We start from the raw sequence: 20,398 nt of genomic DNA, 5'->3' as shown, positions 1-20,398 counted from the left end.
TGTATAGAGATGCCACATCTGGATATGTAGGGAGATAAGTGCATATGTGGGAGATAGCGAGATATATATAATATATGTATATAAGTGTATGTATGTATATATATATATATTCATACATAGATGACAAGTAGAGAAATGGTCTGCTTTGCTCCAAAAAGGATTGAAGAGAAAGCTGCTCTCACATGCTTCCATTGCTTTAATCTTCATAACAACCCTTATAAAATTCATTCAGAAAGAGAAATTAAAAAGCTAAGAATGGAGTAGCTTGATTAAAACACAGCTCTAGGACTATCCCCTTCTTAAAGGCTCCTCAAAGCTTTGCTTTGACCATCCAGAAAGCCAGATGCAAGTGACAGAGATTGAAAAAGACAGGGACCTAGGCAAAAGTATTGGGAACAGAAAGAGACAGCACCCAAGAAGAAATTAGAGAAGAGGATGTGGCAGAGACATGTGGAAAGGTCCAGGAAGAAAGGGAAAGGAATGTGCAGAGCTACCAGGGATATAGTCCAAATGGATCATTTCCAGTCTTGGTAGAAATTACAAGTTGCCCATTAGGTAGGAATTACTGCCATCCTTTTTTTACAAAGGGACTCTGGGCCACAGGTACTCCACTCTTAATGTCTTCTTCAGGTTTTGGGATCTTCTTTTAGCTCATTAGATCTTTGCAAACCCCCTCTTCTGAAATAATTAGTAAACAAAATCCTCCAATTACTTTCCTAGTTGAAATAGTTTTGTCAGAGACTTAGTGTCAATCAAAATATAGAAATAAAGGATAGGAACAACATCTTACTACCCACCTGAAATTTGGAAGGGGGGATTGTGGTACATATTAAAAGAGGGAAAAATAAGTTCATATTTATTAAGAGCACTGACTGGGATGACACCTGGGAATCCAGAGAAACAAAACTATTACATATATGCATAATATTCAGCTAAATTCTTATGTAGTGACTTGATTGAATGTTTTGAGTAAAGATGAAAGCCAGAACACAAAATGCTTTCCCAGGGTTTAGATGGCATTATAAAGAGCAGATCTACAATTATTCTGAGCCAGTAGCAATTGCTTTCTGAATTCAGTGATTCCATCTTGCTCACACCTTTATTTCCATGTATTTTAATGCAAAGTAAAACCCAAGAAATAAGGTGATAGATGCTTGCTAGATAGTATAACTCAGTAAGAGGTCTATCCTTGGCAGAGAGCATGAGATTTGTCCTCTAACCATGGACATCTGACATTATGATAGAAAAGGAATATTTTCAAATTTTGATTTTAGTTTTCAAAATTATGCATATATGTGTGGTTTAAGAAATAAAAATGGTTCTATACGACTTTTTTTTTGAAAAATAGCAATCTTCTTGTCCTTTACTTTCACTTTTCTTTTTTTATATATTTATTTATTTTTTAGGTGTAGATGGACACAACACAATGCCTTTATTTTTATGTGGTGCTGAGGATGGAAGCCAGGTCCCTCCCATACTAGGCAAGTGCTCTACTGCTGAGCCACAATCCTAGCCCCTTACTTTCACTTGTCTTGATCCCTAGACTCAAGAGCATTCATCCCTCATAGCTATTTATTTAGATATTTACCTCTGCATCTCCAAATATCATGCACATAGTGCTGTTTATCTTATGTCTAGGCATTCTTGGTTAATTACTATGAAGAAATTTGACCCCCTTTTATAGATTTGACTGGACCCTGTGATCACCACTGCTAGGAGCCACAAGCATATATACGATGTATGGCACCTTTGGTTGTAAAGTGACGCCAGCTAGCCACTGAGATGATTATGTTAAAATTTACATTCATATGCAAACTGGACTCCCGCTGTTCACCTTGGCCTGCTACCGGACTCAAGTTACGGGACTTTACGGGACTGCTGGAGAGTTCCCATTGGTTGGGGAAGGATAGTAGGAGGGAATTCCGGAGGAGGTGGGAGGAGACGGGGGGGGGTTCCGGTCGGCGCGCGGTTCCGGTCGGACACCCTCGTGGGAGGACCGGTTTTTGACTTGCTGGCGCTGAGAGTGTTAGCGGCTTTTTCAAAATAAAGTTTTGTTCCTGCTTGATTGGCTCGTGATTCTGTGCCCAGCCAAGACTGCGGCATTTGGCGGCCCGTGCGGGGAACGCCTGAAGCTTAGAGGTGAGTAAATTGCTCGCCCCTGAGGGAAGGCGACAGGATGGATGACCTTCTCAGAAAACAATGTGTTCTTGTTTTGATTTATTTTGTTTTCATTTCGAGCTCCCTAGCCCTAGAATTTTCTCAGGCGAACTGGAAAAAATGGTTGGCTCAAGGTTTGAAGTTATTCAGCCCTGAGAAAGAGAAAATTGATACAACCATTGTCTGCTCCGTCTTTGTTTCATTCTGCTTCGGCTTTGTTTTATCCTACCTTATTGGGTTAGGTTATAGTAGATTAGAATCCAATAAAAAACAAACCGAAAAACTGTTAAGTAAATTGTTAGAGGTCCAGACTATGGTAGAAAAAACGCTAGGTCAAGCAAAAGAGAAGGTCTCTCAAGCTAGTCAGACAGAGGAGAATTTAAAGAAAGCAAGCTTAGAGGACAAGCAGCCATCAGGTGGAGAATTACAACAGGAGGTTTCTACCAACTCCGTTCTATCACCAGAGGGCGTAACTCAGCCAACAGCTCCATCTACCGCTGAGCGGCCCTCAACTACCGTAGTTGATGGACGGAATTCTGAGGCAGGACCCCAAAGATTAGCATGCCCTGTACTTGAGCAGGCAGGAGGGCAACGAATTCACCGTGCTTTAGATTTCAAAACAATAAAGCAATTAAAGGAGGCTGTAACGACCTATGGGCCGCAAGCTCCCTTCACAATAAGCATGGTTGAATCTGTTACCAACTTGGACATGACACCAGCAGATTGGGCTAACATGTGTCGATCTGTGCTAAACGGAGGACAATATTTGTTATGGAAGGTTGCCAATGAGGAATTTTGCATGGAGACAGCTAGGCGAAATGCAGAAGCTGGGTACCCTCAAAGAAATATGGACATGCTTTTGGGGAAGGGACCTTATGAGGGTCAAAGACAACAAATTGAATATGACCCTGGTGTGTACGCACAAATTGCTGTAGATGCAGTTAGGGCATGGAAAACTTTACAGGGGCATGGAGACTTACAAGGTCAATTATCTAAGGTAATACAAGGAACTAATGAACCTTATGCTGAATTTGTAGATAGACTTATTCAGTCAGCCTCTAGGATATTTGGAAATACAGAACAGGTAATGCCATTTATAAAACAACTGGCTTATGACCAAGCAAATCGTTGCTGCAGAGAGGTCATTAGACCATGGAGACATGAGGATTTAAACACATATATTAAATTATGTAGAGACATTAATGAACAGGGGCAAGTCTTAGCAGCAGTACAACAGGCTTTAGATGCCAGGCCAAGAACATGCTATAATTGTAATCAAACAGGACATTTTAAAAGGAGTTGCCCCATAAGAGGAGGGTTTAACAAAGCTGGATATCAAAGGAATAGAATACCAGGTATTTGCCCACGATGCCGTAGAGGGAGACATTGGGCTAATGAATGCCGTTCTCAAACCACCATAGAGGGTATTCCGTTATCAAAAAACGGACAAGGACCAAGTGTTTACCCACGATATCGTGGAGAAAGGTATCAAGCTCCATTGCCAAAAAACGGACTAGAGGGCCCAATGCCCCGGGGCCCCAAACCACAAATATATGGGGCAATGGAGGAACCCAACAGCCCCATCAAGGTAGTGCCCAGGACGCATTATCCATTAAATCCCTCATCAGACAAACTAGAGGGAGCGCAGGGCTGGACATCTGCGCCTCTGCCAGAGCAGTACTAACCCCAGAGATGGGAATTCAAATCATTCCCACAGGAGTAAAAGGACCTCTTCCCCAGGGAACAGTAGGCTTATTATTGGGACGCAGTTCTTCTACACTAAAAGGACTTATGATAAGTCCTGGGGTAATTGATCCCGATTATGAAGGTGAAATAAAAATTATAGCTAGTTCTCCAAGAGGTATATCAGTAATTTCACCAGGAGATAGAATAGCACAGTTATTAATAATACCCAGCCTGCATGATAAATTTTCCAGTTGTAATGTAGAAAGAGGTTCCAAGGGATTAGGCTCCACAGGTGTAGATTGGGCTATGCTGTCTTTAAATTTAGATTCTCGCCCAATGCTAAAATTAAAAATTCAAGGACATGACTTTAATGGGCTGCTGGACACAGGAGCTGACCTCAGCATCATATCTCGTCAAGAATGGCCAAAACATTGGCCATTACAACAAGCCACTCAAACGCTTCGAGGCCTAGGAGTGGCAACAAATCCCCATAGAAGTGCTATGGTATTAGATTGGAGGGATCCTGAAGGATGTGAAGGAACTATACAGCCCTATGTATTGGATCATCTTCCTGTAAATTTATGGGGACGAGATGTCCTAGATCAATTAGGATTGACATTAACAAATAACATCAATCCTAACGCGCCCACTACTAGGGCTAAACAAGGCTTTAGGAAAGAAAAAAGATTAAGAGAACAAGAACAAGGTATGACAGCACCTATTCAAATAGATCAAGAAATAAATAGACATGAATTGGGTTTTCAGAAAGGGCCACTGAGACAATCAAAATTACTTGGAAATCAGAAAGACCAGTGTGGGTTCCTCAGTGGCCCTTGACTAAAGAAAAGATACAAGTAGCCCATGACTTGGTCAGACAACAGTTAGCGGAAGGACATATACAACCTTCCGTATCCCCCTATAATACTCCCATTTTTGTCATTAAAAAGAAATCTGGTAAATGGAGATTATTACAAGATTTAAGAGCCATTAATAATGAGATGGTTATTATGGGACCTGCTCAATCAGGGATTCCTCAATTGTCTGCTTTACCAAAAACCTGGCATGTTTTAGTTATAGATATTAAAGATTGTTTCTTTTCAATTCCAATTCATCCCGAGGATAGTCCACATTTTGCATTTACTATCCCTGCACTGAATCATGAAGGTCCTGATCAGAGATATGAATGGAAAGTACTCCCTCAAGGGATGGCTAACAGCCCAACTATGTGTCAAATTTATGTTAATAAAGCAATCCAGCCACTTAGAAACCAAAATCCTGAACTACAAATATTTCACTATATGGATGATGTGTTACTGGCACATAAAGATAAAAACACATTACTAGAATGTTATGCCACACTTACAAATTTATTGAAAAATTATAATCTAGAGATAGCAATAGATAAAGTACAATTAAATCTTCCAATTAATTATTTAGGAGTTCTATTATCCTCAACCATGGTCCGTCCACCAAAAATTCAAATACGAGTAGATCAACTCAAATCACTTAATGACTTTCAAAAGTTATTGGGAGACATAAATTGGATAAGGCCTTATCTAGGCATACCAACAGGAGAGTTAGGACCTTTATTTGATATTCTAAAAGGTCCATCAGATCCAAATTCACCCCGCATGTTAACGCCTGAAGCAAGAAAAGTATTAAAAATCATTGAAACATATATGGAAAATATGCATTTGGATAGAATTGATATAAGTTTGCCTTTATTATTTATTGTACTACCAACAAAAAATATTCCTACAGGAGTATTTTGGCAAGAAGGTCCATTATTGTGGATACATTTATCTTATTCCCCTAACACTATTCTTACTAGATATCCTGAGGCTGTAGGACAATTAATACTCAAAGGAATAAAAGCAGCTAAGGGAGTGTTTGGGATTTCTCCCAATAAAATTATTACTCCATATACTATGGATCAAATTGATGAGTTAGCTAATGAGTTAAATACTTGGGCAATAATCCTGTGTAAAACTAGTGTTTCATTTGATAATCACTTACCATCTAATCCTTTGTTGTCTTTTTGGTCTAAGCATCCTGTAGTTTTTCCAAAAATGACAAGAAAAACCCCTATCATAAATGCTCCAAATATATTCACTGATGGGTCAAACAATGGTACAGCAGCAGTAGTTACTCCTGATCAAACTTTTACATTTTTAGTACCCAAACATTCAGCTCAAAAGGTAGAGCTTAATGCAGTATTACAAGCTTTTATGATGTTTAAAGATTCTGTATTTAATTTATTTTCTGATAGTCAGTATGTAGTTAATGCTATTAATTCCCTTGAAGATGCTGGTAGGATTTCCCCTTCCTCTACTGTTTTCTCTTTGTTTTCCGCTATACAAAGTCTAATCTGGGACCGAAAAGATCCATTCTTCATAGGTCATATCAGGGCACATACAGGATTGCCTGGAGCCCTTAGTATGGGCAATGAACTAGCAGATAAATCTACACATGACATACATATTTTCTCCACAATAGAAGAAGCTATAAATTTTCATAAAAGGTTCCATGTCAATGCTAATACTTTACAAAAGCGTTTTAAAATAACTAAAGAACAGGCCAGACATATAATAAAACAATGTCAAAATTGTGTGACATTTTTACCACAAGTTAATCTTGGAGTCAATCCTAGAGGACTAATACCTAACCATATTTGGCAGATGGACGTCACACACTTGCCAGAATTTGGAAAATTAAAATATTTACATGTTACAGTTGATACCTCTTCCGGATTTTTGATGGGCTCCCTTCATGCCGGAGAAAAAACTAAAGATGTTATAGCTCATTGCTTACAAAATTTTGCCACTGTGGGCGTTCCAAAACAGTTAAAAACGGACAACGGTCCTGGTTATACTTCCTCCTCTTTTAAACAATTTTGCTCATCATTTGGTATTACTCACATAACAGGAATTCCATACAATCCACAAGGACAAGGCATAGTTGAAAGAGCTCATCAAACTATTAAAATGTACTTATTAAAACAAAAGGAGGGAATTGGAAAGGGGTATATATCCCCCAAAGATAAACTTAAAATAACCCTTTTTACTCTAAACTTTTTAAATTTAGATTCATCGGGACTTAGTGCTGCGGAAAGACATTTGTACCCCAAAAATGTACATAAGCCTAAGGTACTTTGGAAAGATATTCTAACAGGACAATGGAAAGGCCCGGATCCAGTGATAGTCTGGAATCGGGGCGCTGTCTGTGTTTTCCCACAGGATGAACAGCAACCGATTTGGATTCCAGAGAGATTAACTAAAACAATTTCTACAGAAAAAGAAGATGATTTGACTCAAATCCATAACAGCTGACATCCAGAGCTCCAGCTTGGCTATTCTTACATCTGCGACAGTGATTAACCAAGGTTTTTTTTTTTCAGTATCTATTTTATTATTGCATTTTTCCACATCATAAAGTTCTATTTTATTTTTGAGCTCATACAAACCTAGGTTAATGTTTTTCTGATCAGTTTTATTTTTTGACTGTGTTTTATTTTTTATTTATTTATTTATTTATTTATTTATTTATTTTTTTTTTTTGACTGTGGAGTTTTTAAACATTGCAATGGAGATTTCACCTAAGTATAGTTACAAGGCCTTTATTTACTATTGTCTTATGTGTTGTATGTTGTGTGCACACTTCTGTTTTGTGTTGTATGTCTGTATGTGTGTATGTCCATATTTCTTATATGAGGAGCGCTCATGAAAAAATGGATCCGAATTTTTTCTTTATTCACGTGATTTATATGGTTTAATTTAAATTAGGTGAACAGCTGTTTATGATTGTTGTTAAAGATGGTTAACAGATCTGTTTGTTTACTAATTTAAATTTGGTAAACGGCTGTTAAGGATTGTTTTTAAAGGAGTTTAACAGATCTGTTTGTTTACTTTCACCTTTTCTTTTTATTATATTTAATAATTCTGTTCAGGATAATGTCTCTTTACCATCATTGCCAGAATTTCCATCTCCATCCCAATTCCAGTGAAGACTGAGATAAAACCAAACTACAGCTTCTATGATAGCTATCACAGTAAACTGTATAAACTGATGCATCAATGAATATAACTCAACAAGTAATGCTATCAAGGACTTGATTTACTTTGGGAGGATATGGACATATTGATAGACTCCTCCAATTTGAACTGCTTGCAGAACTTGCCTGGACTATATATCAGTTGCATACATTGTGAAATATCATCTGGTGCACCGAATTGTGGTACTGCTGGCATATTTTTGCTGATGGTGTCACCAGTGATGCAATTTCCTTGCCAGCTCACCCCATGTTTATTGTGGTAATACTGGCATATCTTTGCTGATGGTGTCACCAGTGACGCAATTTTTCCAAAGGAGCCGTCAATTGGCTTGGTGTCGTGGCATTTCTGTATCCTCCTCCCTTTTACTAGTGATGGTCTAAATTTGGGGGCCAACAGAGGTGAGGCAAAGAACCTCACCCCCCCACTGGCACCAAGGCTAAATTTGGGGGCCAACAGAGGTGAGGCAAGAACCTCACCCCCCCACTGGTGCATAGGCCTATCCACAAGCATGGCTGAATGCTGGACCGGTAGTCAGCGACGGGTTGCTCTGATTACAGTGGATTCAACCTAAGACAGGAAGCTGACGCCTAAAGGTCAGTTCTCCCATGACGGGTAAGAACCATATGTTAAATTGGACAACCTACCAGGCACGGTCCCTAGCCACATTGCTTGTTGCTTAATTAAACAGAAGGGGGCAGATGCTAGGAGCCACAAGCATATATACGATGTATGGCACCTTTGGTTGTAAAGTGACGCCAGCTAGCCACTGAGATGATTATGTTAAAATTTACATTCATATGCAAACTGGACTCCCGCTGTTCACCTTGGCCTGCTACCGGACTCAAGTTACGGGACTTTACGGGACTGCTGGAGAGTTCCCATTGGTTGGGGAAGGATAGTAGGAGGGAATTCCGGAGGAGGTGGGAGGAGACGGGGGGGGGTTCCGGTCGGCGCGCGGTTCCGGTCGGACACCCTCGTGGGAGGACCGGTTTTTGACTTGCTGGCGCTGAGAGTGTTAGCGGCTTTTTCAAAATAAAGTTTTGTTCCTGCTTGATTGGCTCGTGATTCTGTGCCCAGCCAAGACTGCGGCACACCACCATTGCTACCACACACATGCATACTTTCGACTTCCCCATCTTCTCAAAATTGCTCTAAGTTTAATCAGGTCAGTATTTCATATTGACACTGTTGTGACTATGTGGACGCTATGTAGCTGAGTCTCGTAATGTATTACAATTACTTTTCCTTTCTTGTCCAACTTTTTGTTTTCTCTGGAGTTTGTAGTTGTATCATATTTTTTGTTGTTTTCTTAGTCCTTCATTTACATATCACCAGTCAATCCCCAAATTTTCCTCCAGTTTCCTAAATATCCTTCCAAAATATTCAATCACTTGAGATACGAAACTAGTTTTATCCCTTCTTCTTGAAGTTTTCTGTCTTGAAGTCTCCCCCTTTCTGGCCTGGTTGCCTATGTTTGGTATACTACTGTCATTCTGGGACATTCTCTCACTGTCACCAGGGAGACTGCCTTCATCTCCCTTGAGTGGTCTCTCCTGTTTCTGTGATCCTTAGTTTGCCAGCTCTTTCAGTAGAGCACCTTCTCCAGAAGGATCCTGACAATGGGTAGGTGTGAGAGACATATGTTGAGACCTTGAAGTCTGGAAATGTTTTTATCACATCATCACACTTAACAGTTTATTTTAGTATATAATTTTAGGGTGGAAATCATTTCCCCTCAGAGTGCTGAAAACATTGTCCCTTTGATTTCTATTCACAGTGTTGTTGAGAAACCTAAAGCCATTCTGATTCCTGGCCCATGTACATGTGACCTATTTTATTCCCTTCTGGATGCCATTAGGACCTTTTCATCATCCATGGTGTTCTAGGATTTTATAATATGCATTGATGTGGTTCATTTTCATGTCCTAATCACTGAATGGGCTCTTACAATCTAGAAACTTATATCCTTCAATGGGGGGAATTTTAATGATCTACTTGTTGATAATTTCATTCCCTCTGTTTTCTATATTCTTCTTCCTACAGCTCCTATTAGACAGGTGTTTAAGTGACTCTTGAGCTGACTATCTGGGTTTTCTCATATCTTTCTTCTATTTTTTATTTCCATTCATTTGCTCTGCTTTTTGTGATATTTATTTAACTTTATTTTTTAAATCTTCTATTAATTGTTTTGATCAATATTGATTCTTTTGTGGACTTTACTATTCTATTGTTAAATATAATTTCTAAGGGCTTATTCTTACTCTCTTTTTTTAAAAAATAGAGTTCTGTGTTTATGTCATGGCTATTAAATATTTGTGAGAGTTCTCATGATATATCTGTACTTACATGTGTAAAATCCTACGTAGTCTTTTTCATTCAATTTACTTTTATCCTGTTTGGTTCTTTAATCCCGTGTCCTATGTCTGGTGGTTCTTGACAACCTGCTTGTATTTAAGAGAGGGGCATTAAAAAGCTGTCTGGCAGCTGTGTGTATCTGAAACGGGGACTCAATATCTGGCTGGACCATTCCTTGGGGAACCTTTTTGTCAATAGCTTTAGGAAATCTTCCAGTTCCCTGCTTGGAGGAAATAGACCTGGCTGCCAGCATTCTGTGAGCTGAGAAGAATCAGGGCTGCACATTCTGCATACATCACAGACAGAATGATGTCTCCTTTATGTGTCCACATGCTAAATCCCCAAACCTGTGAAAATGTGCCCTTCCATGGCAAACAAAAGCTTATGGATGTGATTAAGTTAAATATCTTGAGATGGGAAGACTCTTTTAGATTATTTGAGCTCAGGGCAAGGATAGGGTTGTTGAAAAACAAAGAAGGAAGCCCAGAGTTAGAGTGAAGGAGGTCAAGGCAGAAGCAGAGGTTGGAGCGATGTGGGCCACGCTTCTAGGGACAAGAGCAGTGTTAGAAGCTGGCAAAGGTGAGAGGTAAGCCCCCAGCCCTGCCAGCTTGTTTTAGATGTCTGACCTCCAGAACTGTAACATATTTAATTGTATCGTTTTAAACCTCTAAACTTGGGAAAATGTGTTTATAGCAACATTAGGGAACTAATACGGCAGGTGAACTTTCACCTAATCGCACCCTTTTCATTATAGAGCCACCACTTCAGTTTGTATCTGAGGCTGATGTTCTATCTTTTCTAGGGAATAACCTTCCCATCTATTTCTAGGTTAGGAGAGGGACAGCTGCTTTGCTGCTGAATAGACAAAACATCTTCCTATGTTCAGCCACACTTCATCCTTCTTTCCAAAGCCCTGAGTGGTACCAATTCCTGAGCTTTGGAGTTTTTGTTGGGGTAAACCAGGTTGCTCTCTGGCATGCCCAATGCTGTCCTGAGCTTGCAGTTCAGCTTTTCTAGTTTGCTAGATCAGTGACTCCGAGCCTTCCACCTTCCAGCTTCCAAAGTCTGGTTGCTATTAATTGTGTTTCCTTGCCTTTGTAGTGTCCCCATTCCCAAAAGCACTTAATTATTGTATGAGTTCTGATTTCTGGAGGAAATGCAAGTACCTGTGTGTCAATCAACTCTGACAAAGTTGAAAAAGTATATATGCTACTATTTTATACTTATTTGTCCTTGGCATGATGCATATTATACATTTAGAATATGACTTGTTCTGGCAGAGCTGTGTTGGATATGATGTATGTCAATGCTGTAGTTTTGATCTTGAATATGCCCCAAAGACCATGTATTAGAAGATTTTTCCCTCAGAAGGTGCTATTAAGAGATGGTGGAATCTTTAAGAAGTAGAGCCCAGAGGGAGGTCTTTAAGTGATTGGAAGCAGGCCCTTGAAGAGAAGCTGTGGTACCCAAGCTCCCTTCTTTATCTCTTTTGCTCCCTGGCAATGAGGTGACTGTCTTTGCTCCACCATGCTTTCCCACTATAATCTGCTGCCTTACCACAGGCCCATAACAATAGGCCAATCAACCATGGTCTAGAACTTCCCAAACCATAAGCCAAAATAAACCTTTTCTCTTTATAAGTTAATTATCTCAGGAGTTTTGTTATAGCAACAGAAATCTGACTAACACAGTCAGTATGACATGTTGAATTTAAGATCAATAGTTTTGGAGGAGGCAGGATTGGGTTTAATTAAAGGATTTGCCATTGCCAGTAGTATAACTTTGAGCAAGTCACTTAACGAAGACTCAGTCTTCTTATCTATAAGTTGCAGAAAACAGATTGAATCCACAAAATGATTTAAATTATTATGTTTAATAAGATGACTGAAAGCACTTGACCCACAAGGTACCTCCACTATGGAGCATGTAAACCAAGATTGAGTCATACAGACAGCACTTTATGTGATTTCTTTTACCAGGTACTCAAGGTGATTTTTTTGTGGGTCACGTGAATATCTTCTCTTAATAAAGTATTCAGAAAACAACAACGAATATAGGGATTCACTGAATGCTACATGAACCTTAAAACAGTCAAAACAAAAAAATTAGTCCTCAGGTGTTGAAGTATTTCTTTCCATCCTTTTATTAATAATTCTTATAATAAAGACTATATTTTAAACTTTTAGTTATTCCTGTTGGGATAAAGACAAGTCAGCACCTAGGGAGTCTTGTTCTTCCTGATGGGATAAGAAGGACTCCAAAGACTGTGATAACAGAGAAATGGCAGAGGGAAACCACCTATCCTGGCCTCCCCCCTGCTTGAAGGCCTGCTGTGGCCCTCCACTGTTGTCCCCCTGCTGCCACCAAGGAGTGTGTGACTAATAAAATACCCAAGCCCTTTCTGTTGGGTCCTCAAAGTTCTTTCTTTGGGATTGATAAACAGTACACGGAGGCTTTTGCAGCCTGAAGTTGGCCATTTCTTTTCCCTTAAAAAAGTACAGAGACAAGATTTTAAGCAAAGAAACAAAGCACCACTACATCAGCTCCCCTCTAGAACGTGGAGCGGCCTTTTAGTTAGATTGCTTATTTCCTTTCCCTCAGCCCCATCCCCTCTTATCCATTTTCCACACAGTAAACGGAATGATCGAAGAAGAAGGAGAACAACAACAACAACAGAGCAAATTCTGTCTTACTGGCTTCCCATTTTTCTTAAAAACAAAAAACAAACAAGAAAACCTCCACGGCAGAACTTCAGGTCCGGACAAAGCTCCCACCGCATCTCCAGCCCCATGTTGTAGCATTTGCCCTCTCTCCTCTGTGGGTATCAGCCACACAGGTTCCTGTCATTACTGGATTTGCCAAGTTCTATCCATCATTAGAGACGTTCTTCTTGCTTCTCCCTCTGCTTGGACGCCCCTCTGCTGGCCTCTTCCGGGCTCGCTGTACTTACCCTTCAACACTTGCCTTTATATCACCTCTCCTGGGAACCCGATCACGATTCCCCAGACAGACGGCACTGGGAACCTGGTACCTCTCTTTTATAGGCTTTATCCCCGTGGAATTTAAATTGTCGTGCCATGGCTTAGTTCTGTTTCCACTGCTTGAGATCTGTGAGGCAGGGGCAACATCTCTGTTCTACTGCTTCATTCAAAATACCTTGAAAATGTTTGTACATATTCACTCCTCAATGCCTATTTGCTAAATAAATGGCTTTAATGACCTTATTAGAAAGAAAAAAAGGCCAAATAAAACATGATTTTAAGAGCCATGTTTGTATTTTCAGATTCTGCTACTGGTACAGGTAAGAAGTCTGCTATGTCCCAATGACTTAATAAATGCTTACTTTGGACACTGTCCTTGGAGCCAAGTGAATTACTCTGGAGAAGGGGAGAGAATCAAAGCGAAAGAGGAAGAGTAGAGATCGTCTGTTATGTAACCAGTGTGCTGGGCAGTGTCAAGGAGAGGAGGTGGCTTCAGTGAAATTAATACACTGTCAATCAGATCATGTATCAGTGCAGGCACATTTAGCAGTTTAGCAAGACCCTGTTTCAAATAAAAAAAAAAAAAGAGAGAAAAAAAGAAACAGGGATGTAGCTTAGTAGTAAAGCACCCCTGGGTTCAATAACCGGGACTAGGGAAAACAAAAACAAAAAAACAACAAAAAATATGCTCAATAAATTTTTTTGGTGGCCTTCTTATATTACCATATATCATCCAAACTTCGAGCTGCTATTGAAGATTACTTTTGCATATTTTTAGCCATGTGTTTAATGAAGGGAAAGTCAGCATGTTATTTTTCTAGGCTGAGGCCAAGTCATGCTATTTAAAGGATGACTGTCCCAAACCCAATTCATAAGAGCCCAACTTTTTTATTCTAATTCATATTGCACATTCACACACACACACACACACACACACACAACACAAATAAAGCACACAATAACTTTTCAAAGTCACTAAGAATCTCTTGTTTAAATCAAATGTATTTGCTGGATAAGGAGCTTGCTATGAGAAAGAACAATGGATTAAATTGTAATTTCCTATGAGAATGCCCAGATGTTATTGAGCATTTTTTGCTGGGGCTCTGAGGTCTGATAGTATGGGAAGCGTTTGCATTAGCAACCTGCTGGGCATGATGGCACACACCTGTAATCCCATTGACTTGGATGGCTGAGGAGGAAGATTGTAAGTCTTAACATTTAGCTGAGACTCTCAGCAATTTGGCAAGACCCTGTTCCAAATTTAAAAAGCAAAAATAAATGGGGATGTGGTAAAGCACCTGGTACCACAAGGGGAGAAAAAAAAAAGTGAGCACTTTATTTATGTCATTGGAAAAAATGTACCCAAGTTCACGTGGCCCCAGGAGATTCACAAAGGGTGGTCTGTCAGAGTTTATGATGCTCTCTTATAGGATAAGATTTAGGGAGTAGGAGCCCTTTTTGCATTTAAAGATATAATTGGTCTAGTAGCTTCTTGAAATTTCTCAGAGCTTGCTTTATATATGTCAAGGCAATATATAGGTAATGGCTATCATACTGAGAAAAGTTCTGAGGTCATCTTTGGACTCATTAAGAATGTGATGTCATCAGTTACCAACGTCAGGTGTGTGTTTTAGAATGGAGGTTGGTGGTAAGCCAAATATTTAATATTCTTTCTTTAAGACTTTTTAAAAAAAATTCAAGGTAATTATATCTAAAAACTTAATCTTCACATAAACTCTTGGGGCAGATACTCCTAGAACCCTCATTTTTGTTCAAGGTACCCAAGTTGCCAGGAACAGACTCAATTTCCCCAAAGTATATAGCCAATTAACAATCTAACTTACATTCAGGAATGTGACTAACTCCAAAGCCTGAGCTTTAACCCCAGATAATATTTCCTAAGAATTCCGGAGTGCTGATATTTAGAGCTGTTACCATGCACTTATACCCTAGAATGAAAGAATTTCTATTGTCTTACCTAAAGGATGGGAAAATACAAAAGATTAATAAGACTGGCAGGGTTGAAGACAAACTTTATGTACTTTATAACACAGTGGAAGACCAATCCTTAATTTAAATACTGAAAGTATAGTTTACTATATGACGACTTTAGTAAAAGAAATAAGAATTATTTTTGGATCGTTTTAAAGATGGAATGCAGTATAGCTATATCATTTACACCTGAAGATCCAACTCTAGTAGACTTAGCCAGACCCTGTCTCAAATCTAAAAGAAAAAGCAGAAGAACTCTTCTCAGAAGAGATTTTTTCACCTGTTGAAATATTTTATTCTTAAAGATGTTAGACACTTTGTCCTAATGAAGTTCTAAACACAGGCAATTCTGTGCTGTTTTCCATAAACATTTAAATCATATTCTTTAATGGTTTTATCTCTTTACTTATGGAAACATACAACCTTCTACTTTTCTGTAAGTATTATTTCTGTAATTAACTGTTAAATTATTTATAAATATGAAGTTACAGTGAAATAGTTTGAATTTGCCCAAAGGCAAGGAAAATACAAAATTTTAAAAATTCTCCAAATCTTTTTTTAATCTTTTATTGATTTTATTTTATTTTTTATAAATACACAATAGCGATGGAATGCATTACAATTCTTATTACACATATAGAGCACAATTTTTTGTATCTCTGTATATAAAGTATGGTCACGCCAATCCATGCCTTTATACATGTACTTTGTTTTTTTTCCTCCAAATCTTTTTTAAGTGGTGAATAAAAATGTCATTGCATGCTTTGATTTCTTGCCCATTCCTTTTCTTTGACAGAAAAATCTGTCATTGCTGAACCAATATTTGTTTTTGAAAAGGGAGAAAGAACTTTCAAGGTAAGATCAGACACTTTTGTTTTTACTTTGGTTTCTTCTATTTTACTTTGACAAAGAAAATTGTATTTCAAGAATCTAGCAATTAACTTAAGACATTGTTGCTGCACAGATTTATCCTATGTTCCCCAGTAGCAGAATAGTGCTTCCAGAATATTCATATAACTGGGATTTATAGGATTTATAGGTTTTAGTTTAGCTGAAACAGGGTACCTTGTCTGGAAGCTGTGGATAAGATGCTGCTTTTGCTAAAATAATGTTTATCTGGAGTGATTTGAAAAGTGGAGGAACTGAAAGAGATTCGGAGGACTAAGACTCGACATGGGTCCTCACTGACCTGGTCTAAAACTGGGTATAAAATAAATTCTGAACTTCGATATTTGTTTAAAAGGGTCCTCATGGACTCTATCTGCCTTTTTGAGCATTACACTGAAATCATTCCAATTCAAAGACAAACAAAAGATTAGCATCAATCTCACTTTAGCTTGTTTTTATTGTCTTGGTATTCATTCTTACTATGCAAGGCATTTGCTGTACTACCCACAAGACAAAATAAAGAAAAGTTCAACCTCTAATCCTTTATGAAAAAAGCAGATTCCTATCCAGTATCAACCATTTCAGAGTCTTGAGAGTGGGTGCCTCAAAAATATGCATTTTAAACACATTCCCACAAGGGATTCTGTAGACATTGAGATCTGAAACCACTATACTAGACTTGTGGGTTTTTTTCCTGATTACAAGCCTGGCGAATAAAGGTGAGTTGTTTTGTCTGGTGTGTGTGTGGTAGGTGGTGGGGTGGTAGATCCTGAGCATTCTTATAAAGTGGCAAGAAATCTGATGCTAAAACAGCAAATACTCGGCTCTCACTGGCAGCTTTATGTCCTTTCAGAGACCTGCGGAAGATACCCCCTTTGAAGCAGCAGAACCTGGTAATGATTCATATTCTGTATTTCAAAATTAATAAGGAAAATAAGCAAGCACAAGCCTTTTGGCATGTGGCAGACTGCATAAAACAATACACTTTCTTGTTTTTAAACATACTTGTAGATTGGTCTTTGTTTTGCAAGATTCATGCAGGTCCTTGAGAATATTGATGTGAGCAACTAAAAGCCCATGATCTTCACTGCCTGCAACTTGGCCTACCAAAAACCTTTTCAGTGGAGACTCAGAATGTGCACACAACTTCCTCTTGAAACCACTCATTTCTAGTTGTTTTCTACTAATATAATATGCTTATGGGTCTATAACCACCAATCTATCAATCCAATATTTAAAACTGGGCATTAGGAATAAACATATTAATCAAACTCTGTTTAACTTCCCATATCAGAGTTTGAGGATAATTTATTCTTGCAAGCAGTTACCCTTCCCATTGAATTTCTTGCAGAATGTAATCGTTTTTCAAGAAAGCGTGTACGGTCTTCATCTTTTACTTTGTGTACTGCAGATTCTCCGTCCCAGGGAGGTAGGTATAAAATTTACTATCAACTATTGACGGCTATGTTTATTCTGAATGTGAAATTAACAAGAAATTTTCCAAAAGGGTAATGTTAAAAGTCTATCCATTGGGCAATGTTTATAATGTCTTGTTAATGTGAAAACAACAAGTTATAACATGGATTGTGTAGTGGCTCACAATCCATGTGTTAAGAATTCTTTCAGCTTTGGGGGTAAAAATGCCAAAAGGTCATAACTACATAGTGTTAGCAGTGGTTATCTTAGGTAATGGAATTGCAAGTCATTTGGTCCCCCATCTTCACCCTGGCTTTGTGTTTTGCTGTGTTTCCAAATTTCTGTAGTGAGCATGTGTTAGTTTTGCAATTAGGGATAATGGCCCTTATGAAAGTAACCACCTATTTAAATAAAAGGATGTCTACCCTTTAAAAAGAACTTTATCACACTTATTCTAAGTAAATCATTAACTTTGTCTGTCTGTCTTCTACATCAAAGCACTTCTCTGATCCCCTCCTAATTGGCCTTATTGCTTTGGGCCTTGTTATACAGTTGGTCTGTCTCCTCACTTTGAGTTCCCTGAGGTCATTTTCATGCTTGATAGTGTCTTACATATGGTCAGCACTCAATAAATATTTATTGAAGGGAAAGGAAATTAGTTTATAATCCCCACCAGAAGCTTTCTTTTTTTATTGATAAAATATGAAGATTTCCTGAATTGGTAATCTGAAATGTTTCCCAAACAGCAAAAATCCAAATCAAAAAACAAAACAAGGAAAAACGCCCCTCTTTTCCTTATTGACTCAAGTTTGCAATCTGCTTTTAGTGTCAACCTTGTCTCAGAAGCGCCTGAGATCTTCGTCCTTCACTGACCTCCCAACCTTCCCCCCTTCTGGCCCAGGTAATAAAGAGCTTCTAGAACCTCAAGCCTGACACTCTGGTTTTTCAAGATCATTCTTATTAATGATGAGGTTTCTTTCTCAACTATCATAAAACGCTAACAAAATCAAATAGAGGCCTTCACAAGGTATGCAGAGAAGTATACTTTATGAATCCTAACTCCACAAATCCAGCCAGTGTATGTGTTTATTTGTGGTATAAAGTTTGAACTTGATGTTTTTTAGAACTTTATGTTTATGGTAGTATCATTTTATATAAGGCAGATCTATAAAATAAAAGCAACTTACTTTATTTATTATCCTCCATCTACATAGTTTATATGGAATTCAAAATATTCAATTATGCTTTAGGTTCATATTCTAATATTTAATTTGTGATTCCATTACAGATTTTTCAGTAATTAAAACATTACTTCTCTTTCCTTGAAATTTGTAATAGTTTACTAAGTAAAAATATTTTTAAATGATTGATTGGTACTTTCTTCACATTAAAATGATGCTATCCATTCTTGTGTGATTTTATTTCTACTGAACAAGTTTTTCAAGTTTGCCACTAACAAATAAAAATAAAAACAATTCACCTTTTTTTAAACTAATCCCTCTGTTCCCTGGAACTACAGAATGTTCAAAGGAGTGAATCTATATTCTTCTTTAATAATTCCAAACAGGACTGAGCAATAGTCTTTCTCACACAGAAGAGACACAAGCTTAACAGACCTCTTCTAAGCCCAGCTGACAAGCTATAGACTTTGAAGAGAAATAGGGGGCCTGATTTCAGAGGCAAAGTGTTCTATTTTAGTGTATTTGTGAATAAAGTAATGGGCTAGCTTTAAGTTATCCCTTAAGTACATAGCTACTACATTTAAAAAAATCACACACACATGCAAACAAAGAACATCTAAGACAGCACAGATATCAGCAATCAACATTCCATTTTATGTTGTGCAGAATATTGATGATGTTGGAAATGAGAAAAATAATGCAATTTTATATGACCTCTTCACAAAAAAATCATTAAACTTTGAATTAGAGAAGCAATTCTATCTCAACATTTATGTTATAATACCTTGAAGAAGCAATTTTTTTTTGTCATCTCTATTAATTAAATGCCCTATAGCTGCTGTTTCTGCAATTTGCAATTAGGAGATTTCCTCCCTTGGACATGTACAGAAATTCTAAGCTTGCAGCCACTGCCAGCCTTACTCTACCAACACACTTAGAGAAAAATAAGGATAATGGTCATCTTGGTCTCTCACTTTATCTTCATCAGTGTCAGGGGAGAATTTGCTAACAGTTTATAACTTCTGTACAAGCTGTATATTCATGCACACAGTGTTTATTACTGATTCAGAATTTATAGTCTGCAGAAATTTCAACAGTACTCAAACTTATGATTCTAAATAAGACTGCCTTTTCTGTAAGTTATCTAATTTTCATTTGTATCTCTTAGGGTAATCAAAATTACAAAGCAAAACTTATCCTGTAGTAAGAGGCACTGCCAGTTAGTGCCAATAGCGACACCTACTGGTCAACTCAGACCAGGCTTTTAAACCCCCAATTTTATATGACCTCTTCTGACACTGATTTTAAAATTTTTTAAATTTTCTTAATTTTAATCTTAATTAATTTATTGATCTTAATCTTTTCTTACAGTGAAGAAAAACAATGTTTTTATGACATCAAGTCTTGTACAAATGAATGCTGACGTGAACAGTGCGGAACAAGGTATGTAGCTTCAATTTCAAAAACCTCAATAATTTTACATTTTACCATCTTTATTTTCATTTGCATACATATGTATGTTTTTTGAGATGTATGGAGGTAAGGCAGAGGGACAACATATGAAGGATAAAAATATTTGGTAATCCAGTTCCCATGGTCAAAATGAATGCTTTTTGGGCAAAAGCTAGGCGTGGAGTGAGTAGTAGGCAGTTCACTGGCTATTTTGTCTTTCATTAGTTATTATTAGTCC

The 20,398-nt window shown here is 38.0% G+C and overlaps 1 protein-coding gene across 1 annotated transcript in view; it reads left to right on the top strand.

Annotated features, from left to right (window-relative positions):
- Positions 1-20,398, top strand: part of RANBP3L (RAN binding protein 3 like) — a 61,912-nt gene that overhangs the window by 24,605 nt on the left and 16,909 nt on the right. Inside the window, exons 2-6 of the mRNA XM_081308121.1 lie at positions 16,020-16,078; positions 16,965-17,004; positions 17,463-17,540; positions 18,354-18,428; positions 20,080-20,151. Of these exons, the coding sequence (XP_081164247.1) occupies positions 16,020-16,078; positions 16,965-17,004; positions 17,463-17,540; positions 18,354-18,428; positions 20,080-20,151 (324 nt within the window). The remainder of the gene's footprint in view (positions 1-16,019; positions 16,079-16,964; positions 17,005-17,462; positions 17,541-18,353; positions 18,429-20,079; positions 20,152-20,398) is intronic.

The sequence above is a fragment of the Spermophilus citellus genome, assembly GCF_964194105.1.
Source record: "Spermophilus citellus genome assembly, chromosome: 1".
NCBI classification, from domain to species: domain Eukaryota; kingdom Metazoa; phylum Chordata; class Mammalia; order Rodentia; family Sciuridae; genus Spermophilus; species Spermophilus citellus.
This window is presented reverse-complemented; position numbering and strand designations above follow the sequence as displayed.